This window comes from Capra hircus, chromosome 2 (genome assembly GCF_001704415.2).
Source record: "Capra hircus breed San Clemente chromosome 2, ASM170441v1, whole genome shotgun sequence".
Classification (NCBI taxonomy): Eukaryota; Metazoa; Chordata; class Mammalia; order Artiodactyla; family Bovidae; genus Capra; species Capra hircus.
In genome coordinates, this window is record NC_030809.1 from 109,416,276 (window position 1) to 109,434,990 (window position 18,715).

The window sequence follows — 18,715 nt, forward strand, 5'->3', positions numbered from 1 at the left end:
TAACCAATGAGATGAAATGTAAGCAACAGGGTTGTGCAGGACTTCTGGGAAGTCTCTTTTAAAGAGAGAGAGCACGCCCTTCTTTTTCCTCCTCCATTTCCACACCTAACATAGAGCAGCGGTAGCCATGGCTATAGGCACTACTTTGGACATTGAGGTGACCTTAGGGATGGAAGCCACCTGCAGAGGCTGGTGGAGCAGGAAGATAGGTACGTAGGTCCCTGATGATACCATGGAAGTACCAAGTCAGCCTCCTACTGCTGGTTATGTAAGGGAGAAACAAAGCCAAACACAATCCTCTCTGCAACAGCAGTCTGCAGTAGAGCATGCCTGTCACCCACCCTGGAGGACAGAGGTGCTTTACTATAACTCAGAGAACTTTCCACTAAAAGATCTCTTGAGTTTCCTGCTTACACATGGCTCTGTGCCAGACAGAGGATACCAGAGGAGGCAAGCATAACTCTTAGCATCAGTGGTCCTGTGCTAGAGAAAGAGATAAAATGCATAAATAAGTTTAATTCATGGTGTGATGATAAGTGTTGTGAGAGAGGCTCAGATAACATTCACTGGAGACCAAGAAAAGCCCTGTGGAGGAAGGTGCATTTAAGCTTCGACATGTGGGTCTGAGGGAAGGGTGTCCCTGGCAGAAGGAACAAACTGGAACTGGCACAGAGGCAGAAATGTATAGGGCATGACCGAGAAGAAACACACGCTTCACCCTAAGTCACTGACACATGACTTCAAATTACCAAGAGAGTACTTGAAGCAGGTTTCCTTTGATGTAAAGAAAAAAAAATTTTTGTAAGATCTTGGCAACCTCTAAAGCCACTGAGTGGTTCCTTGTTGTCAATTCAACTCACCCGGCATTTATGGAGCAGTAACGGGTCGCACAGAGTCGGACGCGACTGAGCGCTTTCACTTTCACTTTTCACTTTCATGCATTGGAGAAGGGAATGGCAACCCACTCCAGTGTTCTTGCCTGGAGAATCCTAGGGACGGGGAAGCCTGGTGGGCTGCCGTCTATGGGGTCGCACAGAGTCGGACACGACCGAGGCGACTTAGCAGCAGCAGCAGCAATGGACCATTGTCTATTTTTACAGAATAAGAAACTATTAAAAGAGGGGGGAAAATCACTATTTATGATCCTTACACGGTCTGCTTAAAAGCCAAGGGTTCATGTTTGAACACACTCCTCCCTCTGAAAATCTTTCTCCTTGACCAGAGGGCACATCTGAGCTCTACTTAGACCCATGCGTCCACCACTCTTGTTCTCACAGTTACAAAGACATCACCAGTCAACTCTGCAGAGGACCAGATTTACAGGAAGTAGGTACAAGACACACAAAATGGAAACACTGAGCCCACTGAGAAGTTTGAAATACTATGTAACATGACATTTTGGGTCTGTGATTTCAAGCCCTAGAGGGGAAAGCCCAAATAAATGTTCTTGGAGGTATAAAGGCAAGGTACAATGCCTGTCTTCTAATGCTTCCTTGACTTCCCTCTCCTTATAAAAAAATTTTTTTTTAATATTTTTCCCCCAACAAGTTCTATGGATAGAGAATGTGACAAGTGGTTCCTTTATTTCAAAAGACACAGCATGGTGGCTGCTCTGCTGCACTGACCTAAGCAAGAGCTGGTCAACTATGAATGATTTAGCACCAGGTTCCCTGTGGGGCCAAAGGTTTACTGAATGCTCACCAAGTGCCGGACCCTGCATGCTCATAATGTCCTTTAAATATTCTCAGGAACCTGTGGAGTAGAAATCACTAAGTAGTCCAGGAAACTGAAGCTCAGAGAGGTCAAGCAGCCTAGAGGTACATCTCTGGAACTTACCACCAGGCAGTGTTCCAGCACCAGACAGGGTTCAACCACAGGTGAACTGTGTCCAGAGGAGACCCTTCAGACTGAGGATCCTTGGGTGGGTGGAGAAGGGGGCAGGGGGCGGGACCAGAGAGCTTCCATAATAGTGGAAAGAGCCCAACATTTTGCTCAGCGGCCAGAAATGTAAATTTATATCAGTGGCTTCAGCTCATTCCCAAAATTTAGGCTGCCTTCAAGGAAACTGTAGGAATTTTCTCCTTATAAAATCTGATTGATGTTAGCACTGAATTTTTGCAAATTCATAAATATATTCTCACTTCTCATACATTATTCAAGATGCCAAATATTCCTTCTGGAAGGAATCCTAAATAACCCTCTATCACCTGTCCTACAAATGCAAATCCCCTGAGTGTTCAATGCCTTTCAGAAACTGCAGTGGGATGGGGGACAGTTTGGTTATGTTCAGCTCATTGTTTGGAGACCAAGACATAATCATGTAAGTAAGGAAGAGAATTTTCAACTATAAAGGTTCTAAAAATAAAAACATTTTAGTTGTATATTTGTATGGCACTTTAAACCTGCAGTCGAGCTTTACTGACTAATGCAATCACTACATCCCAACATTTTGGTAAGTTCCTTCTCAATAGAATATCTAAAGTGAAAGTGAAGTCGCTCAGTCATGTCCGACTCTTTGCGACCCGTGGACTGTAGCCCACCAAGCTCCTCCGTCCATGGGATTCTCCAGGCAAGAATACTGGAGTGGGTTGCCATTTCCTTCTCCATTTAGAATATCTAAATATCCACTCAAATTTATTTCTAGCTAAAAAACAAATTGTTGTATCACTCATTCATTTTTCACTTAGAAAAAAGAAAACAAAACATTAAAGACTTCATAGTTAAAAGCTTATCCTAAAGTGAGTTTTATCATTACTTGCTACCCCCATCCTCCCTTAATGTTGCTATGTATATGCTGGTTAAGTTTCATTCCCCTAAATCTTTTCAAGTGTCCTTTCACCTGACTTTTCCTTAAAGCCATACATTAAAAGTTACTCTGGTGCATTCCTCTCAAACTATAACCAGCTAGTTCTCATTTGTAAGGATGGCAGGAAGAGAATGAGATGAGAAAATTCTCTAATTTGTCATCAATAAAATAAATCAGGAAATATAGCCTTTAATCTTGAGTATAATTTACTGATTCAGTCATTTATTTACAAAATTGATGGAAATTGTTAACAAGGAGTTAATTAAGTTAAGTCACCTGATTACCACAGTTAATTAACCACACTGACTTAATCTTCTTTGAAAACATCAACTAATCATTTCCCAGGTGTCAAGGGGTAAATCGTTAAATATAAAATAAACCTCTGTCCTCTGCTTCAAGGGAGACTTCTTGAGTGTGTTTTCTTTGCGGATTCCAATCTAGCGACAAGCCAAGTTTAGGCCAACTTTTTTCCTATATGGCTATACTGAAAGAGTATACTGAAAAGAGCTATCTTTCCAGAGTTTTTTCCTCCATGTAATAGGGGGAAACCAAGCTTGCAACCTCACCATTCACCCATGTCATTTTGAATTACTTCAAAAATGAGTTAGAAATACTTCTTGCATTAAAATGAACAAATGAAAGGCAGAAATTGAGGATTTCATATGGGAAAGTGAGATTTCAAAAAAAAAAAAGAACTGAGAAACTTTATTTGGAGAGTGTAACTACAGCAATAGCATACGGGAATCGAGGGGGTTGGGGGCTATTGAACTGTTCTAATCCCAGTCATGGTGCTGGTTACACAAATATATACATGTATGAAAATTTATAAAATGATACATGCACAATTTAAGTCTACATTAATTTAAATGATAAAGCTCTTCATTAAGGCTAATATTCAAGTTTACCCACAGGAAAACTGTAAAATCTTTTTCTCTTTTTTTACAGATAAAAAAATTAAGACCAACCACCTCAAAAAAGTGGAGACGGTGTGGAAAGTGTAAGGAAACCAACTCTGAAAGAGAAAATCAGAAAGAATCCATCCTATGTGTCTTGTGTTAATCCAGCTCTCAATTCATAGATCCACTGCTTCTCGGGAAGAAAAAGCAAAACCAATTGTCTTTGATCTACCCGTGCACCCCCAGTGCTAGGTGGTGGTCCTGAAGGGAACCAAAGTCCCAGGTCACTGGGACAAACCACACTTGGCCTCCTAGAGAGAAAGAGCGCTAAAGGGCCTCAATCAAACAGTTCCTCTTCTCTTCCCTTTCTCATTCCTTCAATCACAGCAAAATGCTTGAGAAGTAAATCTGGATTAAGGATTTTGTTGCACATATTCACAATCAGCAACAACTATTAAAGACCTCTTTGATTGCCCTCACAGGGAAGTGAAAGTGTTCAATACCCTATGCATCCTTCTTAGCTCAAGCCCCATGTTCTCTCTTGTCTGCCCTGCTGGGTTTAATTATTTACAGAAAGAAGCATCTAATCTTTGCTCTCTCCCAGTTAGTACGTTCAATTTTTAAACCATGCATTTTGTTTTTCACTAGAATCTCAGCTTCCAGTGATTACTTAGCAAATTCTTTCAACACCTCACTGCACCAAATATTAGGGAAGAAGTAAATTTTTATGTCAGAAGTGAACTAGAAAAATAATTCAAAGAGGTGGTACATAAAAGTTAACCATTTAGCAACTGACTTAAGAAATGTGTGGCTTTTACCTTATCCACATGAAAACTGTTGTTTTATTGCATACTAAGGAATAAAACTGGATTTCCTATTAATAGTCATCATTATGGTCGAGAAAAATTGTAACTTCCATTTACACTAAATCCAAAAGCTTCCTCTCAACCTTACCTGATGCCAATGAATCCCTAAGTAATGACTGATAGAGCGCTGCGACTTTGTTGCTTTTAGGGTCAACCTTTCCTTTTGTTCTAACAATCTTATTTCTACTAAGCTAATTAGAGGAAGGAGAAAGTAAAGTTGCTCAGTCGTGCCCGACTCTTTGTGACCCGTGGACTGTAGCCCACCAAGCTCCTCCATCCATGGGAGTCTCCAGGCAAGAATACTGGAGTGGGTTGCCATTTCCTTCTCCAGGGGATCTTCCCGACCCAGGGATCAAACCCAGGCCTCCCACGTTGCAGGCAGACACTTTAACCTCTGCACCACCAGGGAAGCCTTAGAAAGTAAGACATTCAATCTTTGATGTCAATTGAACAGATTTACAGCAGAAACTCCCCATAATGTCATCCTAAGGAAAAAGTACAAGCAATAACATCTCTGTTATCTAGAAAAGCTGATTTAAGCAAAACAATTAATTAGGAGATGAAGTCAGCTCCCTTCCAAGACTCTCACCTTCAAATACCTTCTTCCTTTCTTTCGTCCCCACCCCCTATCAAACCATCAACTTTGCATCTCCTTCTCTCTGAACCTCACTCAGGAATGTTTTCTGTGCATTATTATCTCAGCTAACTACTTGGCCAGACAAGGATAAACATTTCTGCACTTTAACCAGAGTTTCAAGGGGAAGAATGTATTCCTCTAAAGAACTCGTGCTAATGGCAGACATCTCTGGCCAGGGTGAGAGACACTTTGGAGCCAAGAGACATTCCAGCCCTTCCAACCATATGCAAATGCCTTCCCCATCTCTCCAGGAACAACCTTTTTGGCTGCCAAGAGTCTCAGTTCTCACTTGGTTGTTCATTACTTTCTTCTAGGACTTTGAATGAGGGAACTTAGTAGGAATTTTTCCATCAAGTAGGAAGCAACAGACAACTTTCAATATCTGCACTGCCATCCCTAAAAGGAAGTTAAAATAGAACTCTCTCTGATAGTCAAAGGGTCTTTTGAATTAAAAGATGTGTAATTATAGAAAAGACATTCTTAGATAACGGAAGGGTAGCAGAGGAGAAAGTCAGCAAGCAGGAATCAGCCAGTACCTAAAAAGAACAGAGGGAAAACTGGGTTACAATGGAAATGTACTCTTTCAGGGTAAGCTGCTTTGGACAGGCCCATGTGGCAGGAATCTATCCTCTGTTGTTTCCAGTTGCTTGATGTCAAAACATGATATGGCCTCCATCAACAAGGAATGAATGCAAAAATAGCACAAAAATGTCCAAGAGTTGAGTTGCAAAGGTACCAGCTTCTGAAATGAGGTCACCTGATCATAATATATGCCATTAAATGAGGCTTTGATGGACACAGAGGCACTATCTTTCACTTGATCCTATCTACCCAGTGATAACACAAAAGAATAAGCACTCTGGGGTCAAATCTTGGTTTCACCACTTACTAATTAGATGGCAATGGGCAAACTACCTACCCTATCTTTGTCTTGTTTCTTCTGTTTTATTTATCTATTTATTTTTTTTTTTGCTGCAAGGCATGTGGGACCTTAGTTCCCCAGTCAGGGATCAAACCTGTACCCTTTGCATTGGAAGCACCAAGTCTTAACCAGGGAAGTCCCTGCCTTAGTTCTTTATGCATAGAATTCAAACTGTTATTAATAAAGAAGTGGGTAAAGTTACACCTGTAAACACTTAGGACTGTATCAGGCACATAGAAAACACTCAAAAATTTTAGCAATAATTATTTCAGGTCATTCTCCCAACTTCCTCACTCTCCTGGTTTCCTTCCTTCCTTGCTGGCCTCTCCTTGTTCCCTCATGCTTACTCCCATCCACCTTTCTGATTACTTTTCATCTCTATTTGCGTCGCTTTGGTAGTCTCATCCTATCTCATGACTTTAAATACCATCTGTATGCCAACAACTGACATGCATGTCACTGAGTCATTCCTCTGCCTCTGAACTACTCGGTCATGCTTGCATTACAAAGCCATCAAAAGAATGGGGTCTAGGGACTTCACTGGTGGTCCTGTGGCTGAGACTCTGTGCTCCCAATGCAGGGTGCCTGGGTTCAATCCCTGGTTAGGGAACTGGATCCCACATGCCACCACGAAGACCAGGCATAGCCAAATAAATTACTTGTTTCGATTTTAAAAAAGGGTCTAAAGTGAGAAAGACTGCACCCAGGGACGAGCAGCCATGGGCAGTTTTCAGCAGTCTGGCCCTCTTCAACTGGGCCCATTTTTTCTTCATTCATCAGGAACAAGACCCATGAATGTCCTGACTTGACATGTGATGTTCTTTCCTCCCCAGTCCACGCCGCCTCCCCGACTTGGGAAACCACTCCCCTCTTCAGAGGGCCTTTTGTCTGATCAAGGCTGTTTTCACTGGGCCGTGGTCTCAGACAGATTTCTTTTGTGTTCTGTTTAAACACAGAGTGACAGTCCACTAACATAAAGTCTAAAAACTTTGGCTTATCTTTTTGTAAAAGCTACTGTATCAAATCTGTCCTTAAAATAGCAGAATGACCCATTCTGTATGTACAGGGGATTCTCACAGAGTAGCCAAGTGTCTGGGGTGGAAGTTAAAAAGGCCGATGCAGAATACGCTACAATCAAATGTGTTGGGAGTCATCAGCAGTTGGGGGGCAGTGAGGCGGAGGAAGGGGGAGAGTCAAATGGAAAGAAATAGCGTTGCTAAGCCACTTGTTTTGATAGAGACAGCAATTTTCTTTTTTCCTCCATCAGAACCTTGATGGGGCCTCCAGGAGCCTGGCGGAATTAACGGCTGGCAATACCAGGGACATAGTGATGAGCGGAGGCTGCCCTTCTTAGTTTTAGTACCCATGGTGGCATCTATCCATCGTTCATTCAAGTTAGATTTATTTAGTTAGCCCAATTCTTGGTACTAGGAATAGGACAATGAATAAGAGACAAAAATGTCTGCGGTCCTGGAATTTATATCTTAGAAAAGAGAAACAAAGTAAATAAACAACAACAAAACAATGTCCATTACGTCAGAGGGTGATAAGTGCAATGAAGAAAGAGCAAAGAATATGAGAAATCAACACTAAGAAAGTGACCTATAAGCAATGACCTGTACAAGGCGAGGGGCAGGTCATGCACAGTCTGAGGCAAGAGTGTTCAAGAAGAGAGGAAACAAGTACGAAGGCCTTAATGTGCTCACTATGTTGGGAATAAAGCAAGAATACCATTGTACCTAGACAGTGTATTAAAAAGCACAGACGTTACTTTGCCGACAAAGGTCCATCTAGTCAAAGCTATGGCTTTTCCAGTTGTCGTGTACATATGTGAGAGGTGGATTATAAAGAAGGTTGTGTGCCAAAGAATTGATGCTTTCCAACTGTGGTGCTGGAGAAGACTCTTTGAGAGTCTCTTGGACTGCAAGGATATCAAACCAGGCAGTCCTAAAGAAAATAAACCCTGAATACTCATTTGAAGGACTAATGCTAAAGCTGAAGCTCTAATACTTTGCCACTGGGTGCAAAGAGCTGATTCATTAGAAAAGATCCTGATGCTGGGAAAGATTGAAGGCAGGAGAAGGGGACAACAGAGGACGAGATGGTTGGATGGCATCACCGACTCAACGTACACTAGTTTGAGCAACCTCCAGGAGATGGTGAAGGACAGGGAAGCCTGGCGTCCTTCAGTCCATGAGGTCACCAAGAGCTGGACTCGACTGAGCAACTGAACAATAACTGTTGCACTGTGAGCGGCAGGAGAGGAGACAGTTCAGGGGACGTCCAAGCTAACAGTTAGGGTCCACCTGGACTCTGACTCTGTATGAGCTGGGGAGCAATGGTAGCCAGGGAGATGCAGAGATGCACCACCGAGACTCCCCTTCAAGGAAGGGCCAGCTGCAAGGAAGGACTCTCTGCCTACACTCAACTCCTCCAAGGTCCACCTCAGTTGTATCAATAGAAAGGTACCTTGCTAGGGTAGGCCACATCCAGCAACTGAGGAAAGCCAATTCAGCCTGACACAGAACATTCTTCTTGCCAGCTGCAGCTCCAGAACTCCCCACTGGGTCAATCGAGGCCTTACCCACCTCAGTTTCTTCCTCTGCCTGTTCCCGCTTCCTCCCCTTCCCTCCACAGACACTGATCCTCATTAACATCTCGCACTCCAAAGTCCATCTCAGCATCTGTTTCTGAAAAATCCACTTCATGCGTGACAGAAGCCTTTGGTGCTTTTGAGTAGAGGAGTGACAAGATCCAACTGGTTTTTAAAGGGGGCTGAGGGTTGACAGGAGGGGGACCGAAGAGCACCCGCTGATCAGTTAGGGAAGGCATTGCAATAATCCAGGTAATAGGTGATCATGACCCGGATCAACACAGCAGTGGTAAAGACCAGTTACCAGTTTCAAAACTGTTTGGATTCTACATATATTCTGATGATTGAAATGATGGGATTTTCTGATGGGTTGGATGTAAGGTATAAAAAGAAAGAGTCCAAAGTTTGGAGTCTAAGCAAAGATGGAGTAGTCACTTTCTAAGACGGGGAAATCAGTGGATAAAGCAGGTTTGGGGCATTAGTGGAGATCGGGAGTTCAGATTTTGGATGTAAGTCTGAAATGACTCTTGTACAACCAGGTTATCAAATAAGCAGTTGGACATACAGGACTAGAGCTTAGGGTAGGGCCTGGATTATCGTCCTAAATGTATAAGTTGTCAGTGCACAAGACAGAATGAGCCCAAAGCAATGCAGATAGAGATGAAAAGTAATCAGAAAGGTGGATGGAAGGAAGCATGAGGGAACAAGGGGAGGCCAACAAGGAAGGAAGGAAGCCAGGAGAATGCAGTTTCTCGGAAGCCAAACTATTTCATGGTGGAAGGCAGGATACACTGTGTGCGTGTTGCTAGTTAGCTAAACAAGATGAGAGCTGAGAATGGGTCTTTGGATTTAACAAAATGGAAGTCACCAGTGACCCTGGCCAAAGAAACACCTTGGTCAAGGGTGGTGGGGAAAAAACACTTGACAGGCATGGATATGAGAAAAACTGAGCAAAATTACAGTGGATAAAGATAAATCTGCCACGGAATTTTGCCAAGGTACAGGGGAAATAGGTGACAGCAAGAAGGGAATGTGGGGAAAATGAAGATTTGATGAGAGGAGACAAATGGTGAAAGGTGAGACAGAGTATGATCTAGAACGTGAGTGAACTGGCTGGACTACACAGCATGGAGAGTTTGTCCCGAGGAACAGGAGGGAAGACAAAATATACAGGCTGCTGCTGCTGCTAAGTCACTTCAGTCGTGTCCGACTCTGTGCAACCCCGTAGACGGCAGCCCACCAGGCTCCCCCGTCCCTGGGATTCTCCAGGCAAGAACACCGGAGTGGGTTGCCATTTCCTTCTCCAGTGCATGAAAGTGAAAAGTGAAAGTGAAGTCGCTCAGTCGTGTCCGACCCTCAGCGACCCCACGGACTGCAGCCTACCAGGCTCCTCCATCCATGGGATTTTCCAGGCAGGAGTACTGGAGTGGGGTGCCATTGCCTTCTCCATATACAGGCTGAGGTGCAAATGATGATGGTTGAGTTATGAGAATTTGCATCCTGCTGTTGATTGCTTCTGTTTTCATATCTATAAGAAGCAATGTTGTTTGAGCAGGTGGTGTTGGAGGCCTGAGAAAAGAGGATCAGACTGCTGAGGGTGGAGGCAAGGAAGTGATGCTAACGATGGGCCATATCAGCTAAGGAGGTAAATAACTGAAGGATTTGAGGGACAGTGAAGAGGTGGCAGGATCAATGGACTCTAAGTCCCAGCGGGATCAACAAAGAGTTGGGCAATAAGATTTTCTAATAACTCCCAATGCCATAATGGGATAGATGCCAATGAGCTCTGCCAGGGGATGCTCTTGAGATGAATTCCTGACTTGGGTCAGCTCAAAGAATCTCAGATTCTTAACAGTGGGAGGAAGGACATCAAGGGTGTCCAAGGAAAAAGCAGAGAAAGCAAAGAATCCAATTAAGACACAAACAGTGGCTGCAGGGAGGGACTGTCATATTGGCCAGGAAAGGAGACTGCCAGAAATGGGGGCAGTACTTCATATCACCCTTGGATGTAAATGAGTAGTTTTCCTTGTTACCGTAGCTACGTTGTAACATCCCCATCCAAAAGAAAGAGTAGATATAACTGGAGTACTCTTCACTGCTAGTGGAAGGAATTTGCCACGGCAAGTTAGTTTCAGTTTACAAAACTAAACATGAGACAGGTTACCCAGATCAGTTGTTTCCAAATCATCTGACTCTCAGAATTACTTAAAATGCAGATTCCATACTCCTGATATAGTATGTGTGAGTTTTGGCCTAAGAATAGATATTTAAAGTTCCCCAGGTAATTTTTATGATATGCCAAGCTTAAGAATCTAGCTTATTTCCATGTAGGGACCCTAGAGATTATCACAGTCTATAAATTGTGATGAAGTAATACTTTTGAGAACACAGCTGAAATCTCAAAGTTGTCCCTAGATAGGATCAAGAAAACATGTAGCTCCATTTGCCCTGGCAGCTCTAATATAACAATATGGGAAGCCAGCCTGAAAACAAAGCTGAAACCCAGAGGGGAGTAGAGTCAAGAAGAACACAAAGAAAGAGAACTGGAGCCCTGAATGCACCTTACCTGAATCCCACTCTGCCTCAGAAGTTTTTGCTTACATGAGTCAATAAATACCCTTAATTGTTTAAGCCAATTGGAGGTGGGTTTTCTGTTTCTTAACAACAAAAAGTATCCTCCACAGCCTTCCCACATCAAAATCAAACCAGTGTGGAAGTACACACTAGCATTTTCTCCTTCCCTTTAGTGACAGTAACAGGTAGGTAAGATTGACATATTTCAGCTATTTCCATCCCTAAATTCAACTTTCCTTAAGGATTTCCTTATCAAAATAAATGAGTTTCGATTTTTTACCTTTTGCGAAGAAAATCTCCTTGTTAATGAGAATAACAATCAAAGAACTGAGCTCAAAATGACAAGCAAGTCTCTGACACCATAACACAGGATGTTTTTATATGAGAATCCAAGGAAGTCCAGCAGAACAGAAGTGTAGCCGTGGTCTTCTTCCTCTTTTAGGGGTTTCCTCGATACCCACTGGGCACTCAAAAGTAGATATGCTATTAATGTGAATCAGTGAGTAAAGGCTTATTTTCAAAGTTGCTGATCTTCATGAGGCTAATGATATATAAACTTAAAGGAGACCTCTAGTATTGCTTCCAAACTTGGAATCTCAAGATCTGGACAATAAACAAGCCATTGTATCCATAATAACAGTGACTTAACTTTCCAACACACAGAGTGGTAATTACATTTCCTTCTTTCATTCATTTCTCACTATTTCCAATAACACTGGGGGTCAAGGCATGACCTGAGGGCTAATGACCAAAAGCATAGAGATTTTAACGTGAAACCTCACATTGTCTAATCTGTTATATTCTTGGAGAGACTTTTAAATTTTCTGAAAACTGATGTTTCCAGTTTCTTAGTACATGATACCGAGATATTAGAAATAACACTTAAAGACCAGCAAAGTAACCACTGGCATAGAGGGCAAATGTTTAGCATTTCTGAATTAACCCAGTGAAGTGTGAAAGATACCTGTTCCACTGTCGCTAGAAGAAGTTCCCTAGGGTATATGCTAAGGATTCTTAGATGAGCACCAAAGTGCATTGTCTCCTTTGAAGCATCTTCATATGTCTCCAAACCCTTCTTCTCTCCTTTCTCTCTAGCTCTTTCTCACAGCTATTCTCTCCTTTCTCTTAGCTCTAGTGTCTGGAAAAGGGACATTTTAGGAATAAAAACAAATGAAGTAAGTTGGAAAAGGGACAAAGGCCTAGGACTTGCTGAAAAATGAAATCTTACAAAGGACTCAAGAGTTTCCATACTTTGATCTCTCAGATCATTTTCCAGAACATTCCAGTCCATCACAAAGTCAAGCTCCAAATAAGAATCCCTTAGGCTACAAAACAACCTTCTAGTTGCCACATGATCACAAGAACACAACACCATGTAAGTGTCTTGCTTTAATATTTGCAAGACTTTTACCTCTTCAATTATTGAGTTATCCCAGGATCCCCTACTCTTAAGAAATTTCAAGTCTGTCTTCATACACAAAATGGAAAACTGGTTTTATCTGATAAGGTGTTCCAGATATCTGTTGTTTCTGCAACTCCACATCTATTCACCATTCTCCTGAGGGCCTTACCTCATTTTCCCTCTGGGGTCTAGACTTCAGTCTGTGACTTCAGAGATCAAGCATGTGACTCAAGTCTAAGCCAGAGGCACATTTCATATCCCTGGATATAGTGACTGGTTCTCCAATGAGCTTATGACATAAGAGGAGTCCCTGAAATGCAATTGAGACTTTTGCAGAGTATAATTAAAACAAAACTTTTTTTTTTCCCATCGGACATAACATTAAAGGATGTGGCACCAGAGAAGAACACGCTAGAGAATACAGTCATCTCAGAACCAGGAGACAGAGAAACCAATCAACATGGAGTAGCCTGAGCGCCCAACTATACTGCTGCTGCTGCTAAGTCGTGTCCGACCCTGTGCGACCCCGCAGACGGCAGCCCACCAGGCTCCCCCGTCCCTGGGATTCTCCAGGCAAGAACACTAGAGTGGGTTGCCATGTCCTTCTCCAATGCATGAAAGTGAAAAGTGAAAGTGAAGTCGCTCAGTCGTGTCCGACTCTTAGCGACCCCATGGACCGCAGCCTACCAGGCTCCTCCGTCCATGGAATTTTCCAGGCAAGAGTACTGGAGTGGGGTGCCATTGCCTTCTCCGGCCCAACTATACTAGGTTGAACCAAATTGCCAAATTTGACTGCTTCTGACCTAGGAAAACAACAATCCCATATGATTCAACCTAACAGTTCTATCTTTCAACTATATATTTCAATACTCCTTCCTTTTGGCTTCAAGCAGTTTAACTGAGTTTTCTGTCATTTACAAATATGAGAATTCAGACTAATGTGTAAAGTTGCTATAGCCAATAAAGCACTGTGTCAAAGATGCACAAGAAAATCATTTAAAGGTCCCTTGTACTAAAAAGGGGGCGGGGGTTGATACCAAGATACAATATCTTCTCCGCAAGTTTAGAAAAAGTTAAATTCTTGAAAAGGGCACTCATGATAGATAGAAATACATGAGACCTCACAGTCTAAAAAGCATTTCACACTCTTTTCAGTTAACTGGCATAACTACCCTATGAGGTAAACATGTGCCCATTTTATAGATAAAACCAACCTAGAGCAGTTGAGTATGTTGTAATGAATCTCCCAGATAGAAAACGGCAGAGGCAACTTTCAAATCCACATCCTCTAATCCCCAAATTTACACTTTTCCTACTTTGTCTCACGATGCTAAGATGGTCAAGAAATCAATTAGGGAACATTTGTACGGGCCCTTTATAAACATGGGAAACATCAAAGAAATATCTCTGACATTTCAAAACATCTACCAATCTGATCATTCTAAAAGCAGCCCAAAATACTGAGGCTGGAATGTGTCAAATCTAATATTGGTGAAATCCTAGCCAGAGTTATTAGGAACTAGAAAATGACTATCTCAGAATCTTAAACACAAAGTTGCCCCCCATTTTAACTGTGGAATCTAGACTCCTCTTTTCAGTTCTCATCATCCTTAACCTTTCTGTTTTATTGATACTGCTGTCTTACTAGCACACTGTAGATGCTTATTAATAAATGTTTGTGGATTGCCACAGTGTAATGATTTTTTTAATTCCTCAAGATCACAAAATTAATAGACTATAACTATTAATATCTGAGTTTTATCAGCTCTTCAGAAATGTACTCTGATGGTTCACAATTTTTAAAAAATGGATCCAGAGGCACAGACTTTGGGAGGTCTGGATCAAGCTAAAAACACATGGTTATATCAATCTATCATAAGATTCAGCAAAGGCTTGAGACAGGTAACCCACCCAACTAAAGATTCACCCAAGATCATCTTTTCATCATACTTTGCCTCAACTGATAATTCAGGATCAACACAAAAGGAATCTAGAGATCTCAATGTGGGGACTTTTAGAGGACATGCATCTAAAAAAGGTCTTGTAGAAGAATGAGGAGTCTCCAGTTCAGACCCTGGCTCTATCAATGCCCTTTAGGTAAGGCACTTAATCCCCACCCTTTCACTCCTTTCAGTCTCCCTCCAGGCTTTAGTTGCTGCTAAGTCACTTCAGTCATGTCCGACTCTGTGCAACCCCATAGACAGCAGCCCACCAGGCTCCCCCGTCCCTGGGATTCTCCAGGCAAGAACACTGGAGTAGGTTGCCATTTCCTTCTCCACCAGGGTTTAGTTACTTAGCTATAAAATAGTGCCAAGCAGTCCAAATGATATATATCTAAAGGTTATAAAAGTTTATATTAAAATAGGGCAGGGACAGGAAGTTTAAGCAGAAGCCCCAAAGACTGGCAAGGAAGAACTTCACTAAGAGAAAGAAAAGCCAACTGCTGTGAAATAAAAGCAGCAACAGATAATAGAGACGTAATAGAACCAAAATGTTGCCTGTTTGCTACTGGCCACACAACAATTCTAAGCATATAAACTGCACCCAAAGATGTAATTGTCATAAAACCTGATCCTATTAAGGGCACAATCAAACTTCTATTGGATGAAAGAATATCATTGTCCTGAGAAACCATAACATTTTCTGAAAAACTTCAAATCACATCCTGGAATCTGGGAATTCTTCAGAGAAATGTTAGGTGGAAAATACTTAAAGATATTCTCATGTGCATTTTGAAATTAGAAATATGATCAGTAAGCAAGAAAAGGTATTGTGAATCAAAGTAATAAAAAGAGCTATTAGTTCATGATCATTGTCCACAATGCCTTACACCAGGCTAAGGCACACTTACCACTTATGTTCATAAAATGTCACAGAATAGATTCTCCCATTATCATACCAGTTTTACAGATAAGCAATCTGAGCCATGCAAAGTTAAAGGACTTCCCCAAGGTCACACAGCTAGAATGAGGTGAAGCCATTGCTTCAGGCCCTCCAGTATTTTTTAAAAAGCATTATGCAAAAGAGAGGGCAGTGCAAATAATTTCTAGCCACAGATATGCAACATTTTTTAAAAGACTAATTGCAAAACACTTTCCAGTTTCTAATGAGATGAAGTTTACAGGGTGATCTTACCTAAAATATTTTATGCTAAAATAAGGGCATTTACAATGTCATCATACTTCTTCATCTAAGTCAAAAATTAATACAACAGGAATCTAGAAATGTTAAAGCCCCAGGTTGACAATATTCAGAGGACATGTATGTAAAAATGATCAATTGGGAAGACTAAGAGTGAGGATAGAAACATGCAAAGAGTTTCTGGAAATATCCAGTTATGAGCAGCAAGCAAATTCTACAGTGCTTGCAAAAAGTCCCTTGGCTTCTTTAGTAACTTCACACGTGGACAGTAACTAAGGGGGTATGACATTTCTAGTACCAAAGAGCCATATACTAGAACAGTTTAGTTAAAGCCTCTGGAATCAGAATCTCTGGCAATTGTCTCACAGTGATTTTCTAGCCATATGACCTTAGGGAAGTTAACTGGTCTATGCCTTCACTTCCCATCTGTAAAATAGAAACAGTAAGAGTGCTTACTTAAAAAGGGGCATGATAAAAGACTAAATTTCAACAAGTGTAAAATACTTAGAACAGGGCCTGCCACATAAAAGTATATGATATATACTATACATATTATTATTATGTGATTATTATTATAGAATGAAAGATGGATGGGTCTAAACTACCAAGAAGAGTAAGTACAGGTTATTTGATGACTAAGCATTAACACAGCGATGAAAACATCTGTTTGGGTTGTATGTGGACAACCCAGATGTATCCCAGTTTAATCCAGACAAGGTTTCCTTTTGCCAGGCACTGACAAGAACATAGAAAAACTTGTGGCTGTAATTAGGACAAACCCTCCACAATAATAATAAATTCTCTTTCTCTGTTACCAACCCTGAGAAAAGGTTTTCAAAGTTATAATTATTAACGTTCTCTTCCTGCCTCCCCTCCTTTTTCAAAGATTTTTACACGACCAGTGAGGTTTGTTGGCGTTTCCAAACTTCTTCCCAGGAAGTCTGCAATGTGTACTGCTAGGAGTTGCTGTATAATTACTTAGTTGATTCCCTCTAAGGAGCTTACTCTAAGAATTGAGGAAAGAAAGCAGATTAACCATTTGAATACATGCCACTGGCCCATCCCCTCTCTCTGCCATAAATGGGGGCTTCTGCAGTCCCCACTCTTCAACCCTAATATGTGATCCAGGAAAATCAATGTATTGCTTTGGTTAATCCTACAACAATAGGGGCTTCATTTTCATTGTAGGGCAATTAAGTTGTCCGAGAAGGAAGAAGCGGGAGGAAGGGGTGGTGGGGGAGAGGGTGGTCTCCCGTCCCCACAGACAGATTAGTCCCCTTGGAGGCAGCAGCGTCCGCTCTGTCTGTCTGGTGGTCGGTCACACGCAGCTCTTCGCTGCTACCTAGCAACGCAAAGCCAGGGAGAGAGCTCGCTTGTTCCCCTGCCTCCTCGCCTCTCCCATTCATCCCTAGCTTCCTCTCTCTCTCTCCTTCTCCCCGACCCCAGCCCCCGATCTCTCTCTTTCCCCTCCTTCTCTCCCTTTTACTCTCTACTTGTCTTCTCTCCTCCTCCCGTCTTACTCTTTTTATTCTCTCCACTACTCCCTCCTCCTCTTCCCCTCGCCTCCGTTCCTGTGAAAAACTAAAACTCTCCCGACAACTTGAGAGAAGTTTACAGCGCTTCATCGCAGAAACTTTCTCCATTCGAGCCCTCAAAACTCTGGCCGCGCAGACGAGCCCCATTCATCAACACAAAAGCCTCCACTTCCCGGCTGGAAAGGGAAAACCTTCAAGAAAATGCTGCAGCGTATCAGCCGCTCTCTCGGCCAATCCCACCTCCCGACCTTATCTCGGCTAGTGAATGATCTTTATCGAGATGCGGTCTCTTGGGGGTCACCGCGAGACCAAGTTTCGCTGCTGCGGAAAGGCGGGGTGCTCGAGCCCGCAGCCTGGGCGCGCGAAGGGATTCCCGGGCGGGGCGCTGCAGGTGGAAAACTGCGCAGCGAGCAGCGCGGAAGACCGCTTGGCCCCGGAGAGAAGAAACCAGCGCGGGGAGCAGGCTGCGGACTCACAGGGAGAGCAGCAAAGGACCTTCCAGGAGGGTTGGGACAAACCTCCGTGGGAACAAAGGCGGGGTCCTTGTGGGGTGTGCTGTCACCGAAACCGCAGGGGCTGCTTTCTCAAGTTTGGGACAGCTCACTGCCGGGGCGGGCGAAGGAGGTGCGCTCCTGCTGGCCCCACGCAGGGCAACCTGAGTGCCCCACAGGGAGCTGTCCGGCCGCCTCCCGCTCCTGGCCTCTGCCGGCCGCAGCCCCCTCCGCTCGCCCGCGGACCCGACCCTGCCGCAGCCAGGGAAGTCCCGCACTCGGCGCGGAGCTCGGACCGGTGGGCGCTTACCTCCGCCACTGGCCGGCGCCAGGCAGGCGGCGAAAGCCAGCAGCAGCGTGCTCGCTGCCGCCGCCGCCCAGCGCTCCATCCCAGCGACTGTCCGGGTCCCCGGCCTCGCCGTTCCTTCCCCGGGAGGTGGGCGCGCGTCGCACTCGGCACTGCAGCGCCTCCACTGGGGAGCGCTCTTTCAGGGCCGCACCTCTGCGGGCTTCTAGTGGCAGAAAGCTGGGACCCGCGCCCGAAGAATCGCGTTTTCTACCGGCGCCAGTCCCCACCCTCCAGACCATGCATAAAGCCCTTTAGACCCGCCCGCCCCGGAACTAGCCTGCGGGAATCCCGCGGGGCAGGCCCCCTGCCGCCCGGCCCGCCCCCTGCACTTTGCAGCTTCGAGAGGAGTCGGGACCCGAACACACGGGTGCACTCTCACGCATGCACTCCTACAGACACAGCCGCGCGCGCACACGCACCCGCTCACACGTGCACGCACACTTCCCAGGTACACTCATTCATACGCGCACACACGCTCCTCACCGTCACACACTTACACTGAC

The 18,715-nt window shown here is 43.6% G+C and overlaps 1 protein-coding gene across 2 annotated transcripts in view; it reads right to left on the reverse strand.

The window, feature by feature from the left end:
* The window catches only part of LRP2 (LDL receptor related protein 2), a 181,412-nt gene extending 162,993 nt beyond the window's left edge, over positions 1–18,419 (reverse strand). The window contains exon 1 of one of the 2 annotated variants that reach the window (XM_018064165.1): positions 18,174–18,419. In XM_018064165.1, coding sequence (XP_017919654.1) covers positions 18,174–18,252 — 79 coding nt within the window. In that variant the 5' untranslated portion in view covers positions 18,253–18,419. The remainder of the gene's footprint in view (positions 1–18,173) is intronic. The other variant, XM_018064156.1, reaches the window with a different exon arrangement.